Source organism: Geospiza fortis, unplaced genomic scaffold (genome assembly GCF_000277835.1).
Source record: "Geospiza fortis unplaced genomic scaffold, GeoFor_1.0 scaffold192, whole genome shotgun sequence".
NCBI lineage: Eukaryota > Metazoa > Chordata > Aves > Passeriformes > Thraupidae > Geospiza > Geospiza fortis.
Window position 1 is genome coordinate 2,255,537 of NW_005054315.1, and position 12,569 is coordinate 2,268,105.

Genomic DNA, 12,569 nt, shown 5'->3' on the forward strand with positions numbered 1-12,569 from the left:
TCCGCGGCCCGTCCGCCCCTGCCCTGCCCGGAGCAGCCGGGTGCGCTGTCCTTGCCCCGGGGCAGGCTGTCCGCTGAGCGGTTCTGTCGGGGGTGTCGGGGCCGAGCTCGGCCTCGCTGACCCTTCGGGGGATGTCGCTGCGTCCCGGGATGCTCGGGTCCTTCCAGCTGGAGATGGCACAGACACCAGCTCCGCAGCCCTCCTGGAGCACAGGGCGAAGCCCGCTCATCCCGCTCGCCTCCTGGGGTGTACATGGAGGGGCAGAGAGTTGCTCCGAAACTAAGATCTCTCACAGAGCTGTGACGGCTGCCAGGCAAACACCTTTGCCCTGGTGAGAGGGAGGTGTCAGCGATTATTTTCCGAGGGCAGGTCTACCCAATTTCACAGTCCGTTGCCCAGCTGCTGTAATTCAGATTAATTCCATTACAGAGATACAGAGATCTAGCCTATCCTTTTTGCATCAGTCCTCTTTATGCCAAACAAATCTGGAAAAAAATGTTAACAAAATATAAACTTGCTACAAATTTGGGTCAAATAAAGGGATAATGTGCAGACCAACTGGGGGGAGGAAGCAATTGTTACAATATTCTTAAGACAACCTACCATTTACTAATTTTCTCTCCCTCCCCACAGAAAAGTGGTCAAATAGAAGCACTTCTCTTAATAAGTGGACATGCATCCTCATTCTTGCATGTCTCATGTTGAAACTGCTAGAATTTCTTTAGCCGGTCTAGGCTTCATATTTATGAGATGCTTTGATTTTCACCTACCTGCTAAAAAGGATTAGCTGTGTGACAGTCTGGGTTTTTTAAGCCTCCCCTACTTACTTTTGCTTATTCTGCTTTTACTGACCAGATTTGTAATCTTGCAGCTGTAGCCAGTGATATGTAATTTCAGTTCAGAATAAGATATGCTCCAGATATTAAAGTACTGGAGATACCCAAAGAGAGGGGATGTTAAATGGTTAGGTAAAAAAGGTCTTACAAGTGACAACAAGATATTAATATGGTATGTCAGAGCTGTGTGCAATACTAATTAAGGGAGGGGGGAATTGTTGCACTTGGGTAATTGTGTGGCACTATTTTTATGTGGCATATGCAGCCTTTGCATCAGATTCCCATTTTCTGCCTGGATCCCTATCTCACTCCCAGAGTTGGGAAAAATACACTCATTGGATCAAAGTGCTTCTCTGACATACTGCTAAGCAAGTAGGTTTCTTCTGGGTTCTTGGTATGAAAGTGTAAAAATAACAAAATTCTCTTTGTATGGATACTGCTTGCAAATTCCCATGTGCAATATGTTTCACCCTTTTGAAGTGGCAGATGCCATTTCAGAAAGAGAAAAGAAGAATCTTGTATCAAAGAGTTTAGACCATAAGGATCTGCACCTGTAAAAGATTCCTGGATCTATGTACTCTTGCCTTATGAACTGTCCACTGAATAACAAAATACCTAAAAGCTTAAACACAGTTATTGATTTACAACAATGCTTCTGCTACCAAATCCTAGCAGTTAAAGCACTTAAAACAATTCTTTCTGATTTTTACCCAAATTCTACTGTATTTTAATTGTTTTCAAGTACTATAGAAATGTAGGTCTTTCTGGTATTCAAAACGAGTATCAATAGTTTCTAAAAGTAAGCAGAGAAGTTAGGACAGAAAACAGTCTGAATAATAGGGACAGAAAACAGTCTGAATAATAATAAACTTAGGACAGAAAACAGTCTGAATAATAGGGTGAAAATGGACCTGTGATTTTAGGCTCTGTTAATAACATGCTCTGTAATAAGAGAAGTTCATTCCCTTCACAGATGTTTTCCACAGTTTCTGGGAACACATACCTATATCCCCACATATTTGAGTGGGTGTATTTCCAGCTAGCAGCAGTCAGACAGACAGGGGACTCTCCTGAAAGTGTCACCAGCCAAATGTCACTGATGGCAATGTATCACTTTTGTATGTTAAACATAGCCTAGCTCAACAAGGCACCAAATTCATCTGGTCCAGTACTGGTTTGGACCTGGTGCCACAACTAACTCTCACTCAGCAAGGGATGTGTATTATCCCACTAGTATTGATCTCCCATTCACTGCTTACTTAAATGGCCATCTGTTTCACAGCAATCTGTCTCTAATAATCAGGTGCAACAGGATTGGAGGGGGCCGTGTGTTGTTTCAGATCCTTGGGAGAATTTAGGACAGTGGTGATCTGAGCAGGGTCAAGGTATGTCAAAGGGCCCCTGAGGTGAGCCCTAAAAGAGTCAAGTTTGTGAAGTCCTGAGCAGCCTGAGCTCCCCCTGACCTCAGGAAAGCATGCTCACTGGGCAGAGCACAGCGTGTTATTACTGCCGACGCTGCCTTGGATGAATGCACTCCGAACTGCAGCATGCAATTTAAGTCACCTCTGGTTAAAGTCAAATGGCTCACGATAGTCTGTAATGCAATATAAATAATAACAGAGCATATGTGAAAATATTTGGGAAAACATTAAGAGCCTGTAATTTGCTCTCTAGCACTCAGATGTATTGGCCTGTTGCAAGATAATTTCCCCAAATCACTGAGTCGTCTGTAGCAAGACGTCTCCACAGTAGTCAGTATGGGCATGAAGAATGTCAAATTGCTTAATAGGAAGGAATACAGAATACTTTACTCTCTAGATAGTGCAAGTATGTGGACTACATACTTTGTCTGGTGTTTTTCATTTTAGAGCATCTGAGGACACCTTTAATTACAGTGAGGTTGTCCATTAGCCTTCCTGACAGTGTGACAATGTACTCACCATGGTTGGTCTCTGGATGTTCTGAAATTCAGACACTTGGATTAAGATACAAAGAGGGACAACACAATAAAGTTTCTTACCCACTTCTGTGCTAGAGTAAGACCTTCCCAAGAGTAAGAATGTTAGCCTTGTACACAAGCCAAAAACCTGAGCCAATAATGACTGTACTGACGTCAGGGTAACTCAACCTTTTTAGTCTCCCGCAGTATGAGAGCTGCTTAGTATTGCAGGAGAAAATTAGAGCCTGTTTATTTTTTTCCTTGCCAGCCTTCCCTATACATATATATTGTCCTGCCTATGGTCCTCATTTGGTCTTCAGGCTAACAATATTTTGTAAGTTCACATGAGGTGAAATGTTTGTCACAGAACAAGGTTGTTTTTTGCTGAGCTGATCTTATTTTGGAGACAAATTGAGCAAGTGGTTGAAAGGATGTGTCACGTCAGCTACTAACTGCTGCCCCCAACATGTCACAGGTGTGCTGTGGACTTGGTGTTCAGCATCTCAACCTGCCTCCTTTTGGTCCTCTGTCAGTGTCTCTGTCCCATCTCTGTGAGATGTTGAATCTCCATGACCTGATGTGTGCTTTCTGGAGGTACCACAGGTGACCTCAATGGGACTGTTTGTAATGATAAAGGTGGTACAATCTCATCCTACTTTTAAAACACGGAAGAATCCATAAGTTAGAGCCATCTCTATCTCAGTTACTTACTGAATCCTAGACAAGGCTTTACAAATCCTAGACAAGGCTTTACAAACCAAAGAGAAGGACAATAAGGGAGGCTTATTGCTTGTCCTTAATACGTGCTGGCACACCATTCCTTTGTTGTGCCTCTTCATGAAGCATGAGGTCACTGCAGAAGCTACAAACAGGTACCATTTGGTGAACCACAGCAATTTCTGGTTTTGTTTCTGCTTATTGCCTTCCTTGATCACTTCTTTCTTCTAATGAGCAATGAGTTTACTCTGTTTAATGAGTATGCATGTTCATGAAACAGAAATATTTGCCCTCATCATCTTCCAGACAGCAGTAACCAGAGCTCACTCTCAAGGTGCTTTCTTTCAGTCTAGGGAGCCTGGAATATTGCCACAGAGCAGTGGCAATGTGATGAGTAGCTGTGTAGCCTGAAAAAGCTATTCTTCACGTTGCCACTGCTCTGCCTACGTATTTATCCTGACATATACTAGGTTCTTCCTCTCCACCCCACAGGTTAGTCCACAACCTAGATACCCTAATCAAGGGAAATTGCCTGTACTGCTTATCAAAAGCTGTTCTTCCCTTCTCTAGGGTTGCAGTTCCACACATTTCTCCCTCTCCTTTTCCTGGCATTTTTCTTAGGCTGGCACTGGCTTTGGCTTGACTATTCCCTATGACAACTGAGTTTGATAAGCTGATGAGAAACCAGCTCAGCAGTGATTGTGGGTAATTTTCTGCTGATTTTGTGGTCGGCACAGACGAGGCTGATGAGGCAGCCCATGGTTGGAGGCACTGAGCTTCAGTCCCCTGGGTCTTCAGCTAAGCGGTGCTGGCTGCTCACAGACCTTTACTTTCCCTTGGGAAGTGTCCCTGCTCTGCCTCATCATCAAACCTTGCAGGTTTTGGAGCACCTGAGTTGTAGGATTGTTTTCTTTCACCAGGATTGGAAAAGTATTTCACTGTATAACTTCTGCCTGGTCGGTGTCTGAATCACTCCACACTGACAGTGAGATGGTAAACCAACCAGCTCAAGACACTGTTGTCACAAAAAAGCCTGACCTGGATGATTAGAATTTGCTTGTGTTCAACAGGCAGTTGAACATCAGGTCTTAGATGGAAACCATGAAGCAACCTGAGCTATAGATATACTCAGCCACTGAGTGAGCAAAAATAAACTCTTCCCTGATGCACAGGTGCTAGAGATGCAGATGAAAACTCAATAAATGACACAGAAACATAGGACTGGAAATTCAATCAAAAAGTAAGCATTGTGTTTCAAAGTGATCACAATCCAAGATGATCTGGTAAGTGCACTAAATGTGAGTTTTGCATAGATTGCTTTTTTTTAACTGCAGTATTTTAAGGTATAGTCTGATTTCACCAGCACACAGGAATCCAAGGCTGTCCTACTGTTATGTTCCTGAAGTTTAATAGGGCACTGTGTGTGGACGTGTACAAAGGTACACATAAGCTTACAAGAAGTTACAGAATTATGGCCTATAAAAAATACATTAGAATTTTATTCTTCCTGGCATCATGAAGGAGATGGAATAAGTTAGCCAGTAGTAAGACAGAATTTGCTTTAGTTTTTATAAACTCATTAAGATTCTTCTCCATAATAAGCAGACCCATGTATCTAGGAGACATCCTATGCACTGCAGCAGCCCACAATGGGAATGTGAGTGCAGATTTGGCAGAATCAGAAAGTGTGGTCCTATTGACTAATAATGATATAGGAGTCAAAAAAAATGCAACTTGTGACCTTTAAATGTGAAATTATTTCCACAACACATTTGCAACAGTTGAAAGAATTTAATTTTTATTTGCAAGTTCAATACTGGCATTGTATGAACTGTTAAAAAAGCAACATATACAGAACAGTTTTAGTTGGACCACCTCATTCCTAATGGCATGCATGCATATCAAGTATCTTTTGCATATTATACCTTCAGTCATTTCTCTAGGCTGTAGCCATAGCTATTCCCTATGAATAAATTCACATGGTGCCAAGCATGCCATCATGGTTTCTGGTCATGAAGAAAAGGCCATTGAAGAGCCTCACAGACAAATTTGCCTCAGGGCAAAATCCCATTGCCCTGGTTCCAGACAGGGCAGGGTTAATTTTTGCAGTAGCCAGAAGGGATCATGGCTAGGGCCTGGAGATAATTCTATACCACCTCACATCATTTTCTGGGGACAGGGAAAGGAGTTCCTTCCTGCTCTCAAAGCATGGCCACGTGGTGGGGTGCTCTCAGGTGTTTCCATGTGGTGAGCCCTCACATGTGAATTGTTCACCTCTTAGACACATTGTTATTAATATTGCTGCTGTTACTCTTCACTTTTATATTTCATTGCTGTTTCCAGTAATTTTTCTTGTCTGAACCCATGATCTTCACCTTTTGAGCCTCCAATTCTCCTAGATCTCCCTGCAGGGAAAGGGAGTGGGGCATGTGGTTTGGAGTGTTTCATTGGGAACACTAAACTGGGGACCCATTCCTAAACCGTGACACACATCCAGTCAGGAGTTACACTTTGTCCTGCCTCTAGCCCTGTTACTACACTTTCGTTTCACCTCTTGGCTGGACAAGCCATTGCAATCTCCTCCTCCTTCCTCTTTGAGCTCCTCCCCACCCATACTGGCAGTTGTAGAGAGAAGTGGGATTTCTCCTCCTGGCGCATGTTAAAGTTCAAAAAAATTGATTGCATTTGGCAGGAATAAACAACTACCCTCTTTTTATTCCCTTACAGAAAGACAATGCTGTGACCTTCAAAGTGTAAACTGATCCCTCTGAAATGAAAATTTTCACAATGGTTTCTCCTATAAGTATTGCACCCCTTCATGGGCTCCTGTTTCATCTGGCCCTTGGATGCCCCAGCTATTCAGGGATAAGAGAACCTATTTAGAAAGGAAATATTAATGCAATTAGAAGCATAAAGATAGTAATGATTTACCTACATGTGTGAAGATGTGACTTTGAGATTAGAAGAAAAAAGGATGATCAAAGTGGAATTTAGAATATAAAAATATAATTTATACTAGCATGTTTTTGGAGAGTAATACTGGAAATTCTTGTCAAGTTTATAGCATTCAAATTAGAAACTTACTGCATAAAATGTTCCAGTTCTCTGCTAGTCCTAGTTTAGAACTAGGAAAAAAAGGAAGCTATGATGACTTTCTTAGTTGCTTCTGTAACAGAAAATCTTTTCTTCCTAGAATATGAAAGAGGGCTTCCTGGCTGCTTTCTAAATTGTATAAAGAGACAAAACACCCCAGAATATTTCAGATTTTAGTTGCTAGCTAGTTAGTTGGATTTCTGCTGTTTCAGACATTATATCTAGGCATTAAAAACCTACTAAAAATGCTAAGTTTTACTAAAATAGTTTCAAACACAGCATGAGGGCAACCTCATTACATTTGAAACATTGCCATACCATAATATCCTGTAGAGAGTTTACATAAAGATGGTGCAATCAGAATTTCTTACTTTTTCTGATTAAAATGAAGTGCACCAGTTCCCACCACATCACTTTACATCACAGTGTTTCTGAGAATTAATTTCTGTTTTATTCTTTTGAGTGCATTTCCAATGTCACCATTCAAAATATTGCTGTTGATTGATCATAGGAAACTGTTCTGGTTTGCTTCTACTCTTTCTTTTTTAATAACCAAGGTTTTAATCATTACTCACCTTGGATACTCCTCCAGAAATCTTACTGAGATCAGTGGAACTATTCATAGCCAAGGTATAAATAAGTACGATGCAATCTGACCTTCAGTCATCTCAAAAAAATATTCTCCAATCTAATTATGTAGAGAAAATTCTGCTGTAAATTCAAGAGTAAAAATACTTTAAATTGCCTCTGACAAACAGTGTCTAGTGCTGGCAGCTGAAACTTTAACATTTTTTTCCTGCTATAATAGTTATTCTCTGTGTAGTTTTGTTATGTGAAAATTTGTGATGTTTGCTGAAGCAGTATATTTTTTGGCACTTACGAGTTGCTAGGAATTGCATGCTGCTGTTTCAACATCTTTCCAGGCTGTAGATGCTGCTGTCTTTCTTGGGGCCTGGGAAGTCACCTAGAAATGAAATCTGTTGCTGAGGTTTTTTCCCTTTACAAAAGCAAGTTGCTGAAATAATTGATTTAGTAGCTCCTGAAAGTGCTTCAGCTCTGAAAATATTTAGAAGTCTGCTTGCTTGCTTTTTTCCATTTGAAATGCCAAGTGGGAGGTAAATATAATTGTGGATTGGCTTTCTTTGGCCTTGTTATCAGTATTAATTATTATTGTCATGATGTTTCCATCTTCAGAGTATTGCAGAAATGCAGCACCACAATCTGTGCTCATTTTCACTTAAGCCAACGTCCCTAAAACATTGCTTGAATTGCTTATGGAAGCAAATCAGTTCTGTATTTGGCCTCATACATCACTGATTGGCTCCAGAGCTTTGACAATAACCTTACTACATATATTATATATTTTATATATATATATATATATATATATATAAAATATCCTAACTCTCCTTCAGGGCAAGAAACTTAATCAAGAGGGAAAATTTGGAACCCTAAAGGATGAAAGAAGAAGGAAAATACTCAAGGAAAAAGTTTCTATTATGAGACTTTTCTTCAGTGAATTTGAATAATATATATCCTTTTAAGACACTGAGAAAACAGCTTCTGTGAGATAGAGGACATTGGAGAAATTATTAATGTTAGCTGATATTTAATGTAAATCCCTAATTTAAACAAAAGTGCTGGGTAAAACTCATTTCAGACATAATATTATATAATTTAATTTACTTCAAACACCTACTTTGTCAAAGCTAGTCTATTTAAGGAGTAAAAATAACAGAGTAAAGAAAACCTTTAGAACATACTGGAGATGTTAACATAAGATATTATTATTATTGGAGTAAGCTTGTTCCTATTTAAGTGAAATAAGGAAGCTTGTAATTCTCTAAAGCTTGGATGGGATTACTATAAAATAACATGGCAACACTGCTATTCATAAATCCGAAAAAGGAGAAAGGTGAAAATTAATTTAATATAGACAAATGACACTGAATGGAAAAAGTGCTTGAAATTAAAAGGTGAAACAGAAGGGTGTATGTCCAAAGGAGAAGAGAAAGACTACAAAATATTGGTTCAAACCTTCATTATAGAATATATGCATGGAAAACAAGAATGGAAGAGGGTAAAATAAAAAGAAAGAGGAATACTGAATACAATACTGTCTGATTGTAAGACATCAGTGAGTCTTGAAAAAAAAAATTGCATGCTCAGTGAAATGGCAAGTATGGACTTAATCCCATGGCATATTCAGTGGGTGCTGAAGTATTTTCTTGGCTCTTAGGAATACCATTAACAGTTAAAAGCACACCTAAATGAAACCTATGCTAAAATTCTTCCGTGAAGAAGGATGGACTTGAATTTAAATTCTGTTAGGAGTTTTTGAGTAGGGTTATAAATTAACTAACTTCTGGACACACTGATCATGGATACTAACAAAAAGAAATAATTGAGCACAGATGGAGAAATTGCAATGAACACTTGTTAGCTGTATTCTTCTTTTTACTTTGAGTAGCTAAAAATCCATCCACTTCAGTGAGCTTCAGGTCACAGCCTGTGTTTTGATGCATAAGGCACACAAGTTCACAGTGTGCTTATACTCATTGCAAGGACATTTTGAGATCATGAAGGAGAAAAGATCTGTAACAAACCTTTGCATGAAGGCACAAGAGCTGCAAGAACTTGAAACTGAAGGACTTTTTAAAAGTGAAGAATTTAGGCAATTCAAGAAGTGGAAGTGGAGTTTGTTTTCCAGATAAAACATTTTCCTCATTGTCTCTGTCCTCAAATTGTCAATACAAAGGATGAAAAACTAGCAGGAAATTACCAGCAGTGAGAGAAGCCATTCCAGTCTTGTGGTAGCAGGTTTAAAATGGAAGGAAACAATTGTTTCTTCTCAGTGCATCATTTGAGTGCCTTGCATGATTAGTGCATTGCAGAACTTCTTGCCTTATGAAGGTCAAAGTTAAAAAAAAAAAAAGGAGATTAGACTAATGAAAATCAGAAAGTCTCAAAGCTGCTATTCTGAGCAGCATTTACCTGGAAAGAGCTCTTGTATACTTGCTTTGTTTCCCACTTGAACCCTCCTCACCTCTGTGAATGGAATGGTTTTATGGCACAGCCCCTAAACTGCTGATGTTACATATAACCATAAACTGAAACTTGGGCCAGCTTGTCTTAGTGCATAAATTTAACAGGTGTGGCATTTCAGGAGATAAAAATGACAGCTCGTTTGGGTAGGGGGATACAGTATGGGTAAATGAAGGTGGTATAGAATGTAATCTTATCCCCTAAAGAGTTGCAGCTGAACCAATTACTAAAGATTAGGAACAGGCCTGATTTTAACAGGCCACACCTGTAGCCAATAAGAAGAGTGTTATAAAAGAGTGGATTGGTGGGAGCTGGAGTCAGTTGGCTGCTGTGAGGACAAGGAAGAGTCAGTGCTGGAGGAGCTGCTTATAAGAAACATCAAGGAGGTATGAAACTCTAGCAACATAGAACCCTTGTGATATAAAGACAATAGAAATCTTGTGATATAATGACAACATGTTTGTCCCTTCTGTGGGGCACTGAGAATTTGAGGGAGTCAGGAGGTGGCTGTAGAAAGGGCCTGTAGAAAGGTCTCCTAGATTCTGGCCTGCCAAATCCTCTGGTATAAAGCTACTAGACCCACATGGAGTCTAACTACTGTTCAAGGTTTTATTTTTCAATTTTTTGATAATATTTTTTTTAATATTTTACTCTCTTGCTTCTCAGCTGGCAGGATCATAAAACTTATATTGTCATGATGTAGGTGGTTGAAAGGAAAATAAAAAAATAATGTGGATTTCAGAAGTATAATCTATACTGGATTTGAGCAAAGAAATATAGAGATAGTGGTTAGAGATTTTTGACTGGAAAACTTATTGCAGAATCTACATAACTTGATCAAAGCTTAGGTGAGGGTAGATGTTTGGTCTTAAACTATCTGATTAGTGGTGGTAAATTATTATTCTGGTCCTTGTAGCTTCCTCCTGTCTGGTCTTCTATTTCTGAGAGACTTTTCTGATCTGCTCTTTTATTGTCTCTTTGGCAAGACAGGTGGCTGCTTGTGCCCCATTTGTTTCATATAGAAAATGAAAACAAATCACAAGAGGCTACAGAAATAAGCTGTTTATATTTTTACCCTGCTAAGCTAAATATTAACTCTGAGCCCTCATGTGTTTTCAGATCTGGCCCAGAATTTATCAGACACTTGAAATTGTTAACTATTAACCAATAGATGGAGGCTGGTTTAGTCGCGTTCTGAAATCAGCCATTGCTGAAGAATGAGATGATTGATGACCTTGACAAACTCAGTTGCTGATGGCAGAAAAAAAAATTAGCTTCTTCTGAGAGCAGTTGATCAATATCTACTCTTTGTGCATATTAATTGCATTAATGTAACATGATAACAAATGCAGAAAAGTAACTGTGCACCAGGATCACTCAGAGGCTAACCCAGCCTCTAGTTTTGACATATTTATCTGTATTAGCAGAATTGCATTCTAGCTTTCTTTACAGTTCCCTTTTTGCAGAAAACATTGAGGCATTGGAGTGCTGGAGTGTATCCAGAGAAAGGCAATGGAGCCTTGAAGGGTCTACAGAGTAAGTCATGTGAGGAGTGGCTGAGGGAGCTGGGGTTGTTCAGCCTGCAGAAAAGGAGGCTCAGGGGAGACATTATCACTCTACAACTACCTGAAAGGAGGTTGTAGCCAGGTGAAAGTCAGTCTCCCAAATAAATGGCAGGATGAGGGAAAAATATCTCAAGTTGTGCCAGGGAGGTTTAGATTGGATACTAAGAAAAATTTCTTTGCCTTGAGTGTTGTCAGGCAGTGGAACAGGCTGCCTAGGGAAGTAGTTGAGTCACCATCCCTGGAGGTATTTAAAAGACCAGGCTTAGTGATGGACTTCGCAGTGCTGGGTTAACAAGTGAGCTCAATGGTCTTAGAGATCTTTTTCAACCTAAATAATTTTATGATCTGAACTGAGCTATGGATACATGGTGTACCTCGTCCTAAAAGCAGCCTGTTGAGTTCAGCCTGTGAGAGACACTTCTTTCTCAGTTCCCAGACTGAATGGTTTGGGCATATTCTATACAGTCGATGAAAGGAGGTGTTTTTTAAGGCCTCCTGTAGGAGGCCCCGTCAGGTCTAGATGTCTCAAGGGTGAATGATTTCTCATTTATTAACAGTAAAGTTCATCTGTTGCATTACCCCTTCAGTTAAATCTGGTTAAGATTCCCTGAGTTTCTGCTTTGTCTGTTCTGGGAATGGATAAGTTAAAGAACTTGAAGCAGGGGGATATCCTTTAGAAGATAGATATACTTTTGGAAAATATCCTTGAAAAAACAACAATTTAATTTAGTGCTTAGTCTCATACTACATTATGTGGGCATTTTGCAGATTTGTGTTGTTGTGCCTGGAAATATGAAACACTCCAATTACAATAGGATGTTCAGAATGTGACTTCATTATGGGGCATGAGGGCATCTCTCTGTTGTCAAGTCTGGATGCTTAAAAATTTGTGTCCAGATTTTATAGCTGAAGCACCATTCCTGTCCTTTTGCTGTTCACTTTTTCTATGTAAAAGAAAACTTGATGCTCAGACAGGAGGGAGCAGGTGCAATCTCAGGCTAGTGCCCTTATCTGGACAAGTAGGAAAATCTAGACTGCAGGCATGTATACAGGATATTGCCACAACACTATTAGCACAGCCAAAAACTGGAGGGATTACTTCTGAAACAAGCTCTTGCAAAGAAAAAGAAGCGGTTGCCATTTCTCTCAGCTGTATTTTTCCCCAAAGTCTCCTGTTAAGTGATATTAATGTTTACCTTACAAAGTCGGATAAAACATACTGGATGTCATGGGAATGCTACTCCCGGTCCCGTAGGAGTTTGGAAAGCTGGAAATACTGCAAGATAATTTGTGAAGAGCACAAACGGGGGCAGGAGGAAGGTCCGGGAGATGCCGGGCTCTGCCCGGGGCCGGCAGGTGGCGGCACGGGCGCCT

The 12,569-nt window shown here is 40.1% G+C and overlaps 1 protein-coding gene across 1 annotated transcript in view; it reads left to right on the forward strand.

Moving 5' to 3' along the window:
* The first annotated feature begins 4,767 nt into the window (after window positions 1-4,767).
* Window positions 4,768-12,569, forward strand: part of NAXD (NAD(P)HX dehydratase) — a 78,932-nt gene continuing 71,130 nt past the window's right edge. Inside the window, exon 1 of the mRNA XM_031056138.1 lies at window positions 4,768-4,775. Within this exon, the coding sequence (XP_030911998.1) occupies window positions 4,768-4,775 (8 nt within the window). The remainder of the gene's footprint in view (window positions 4,776-12,569) is intronic.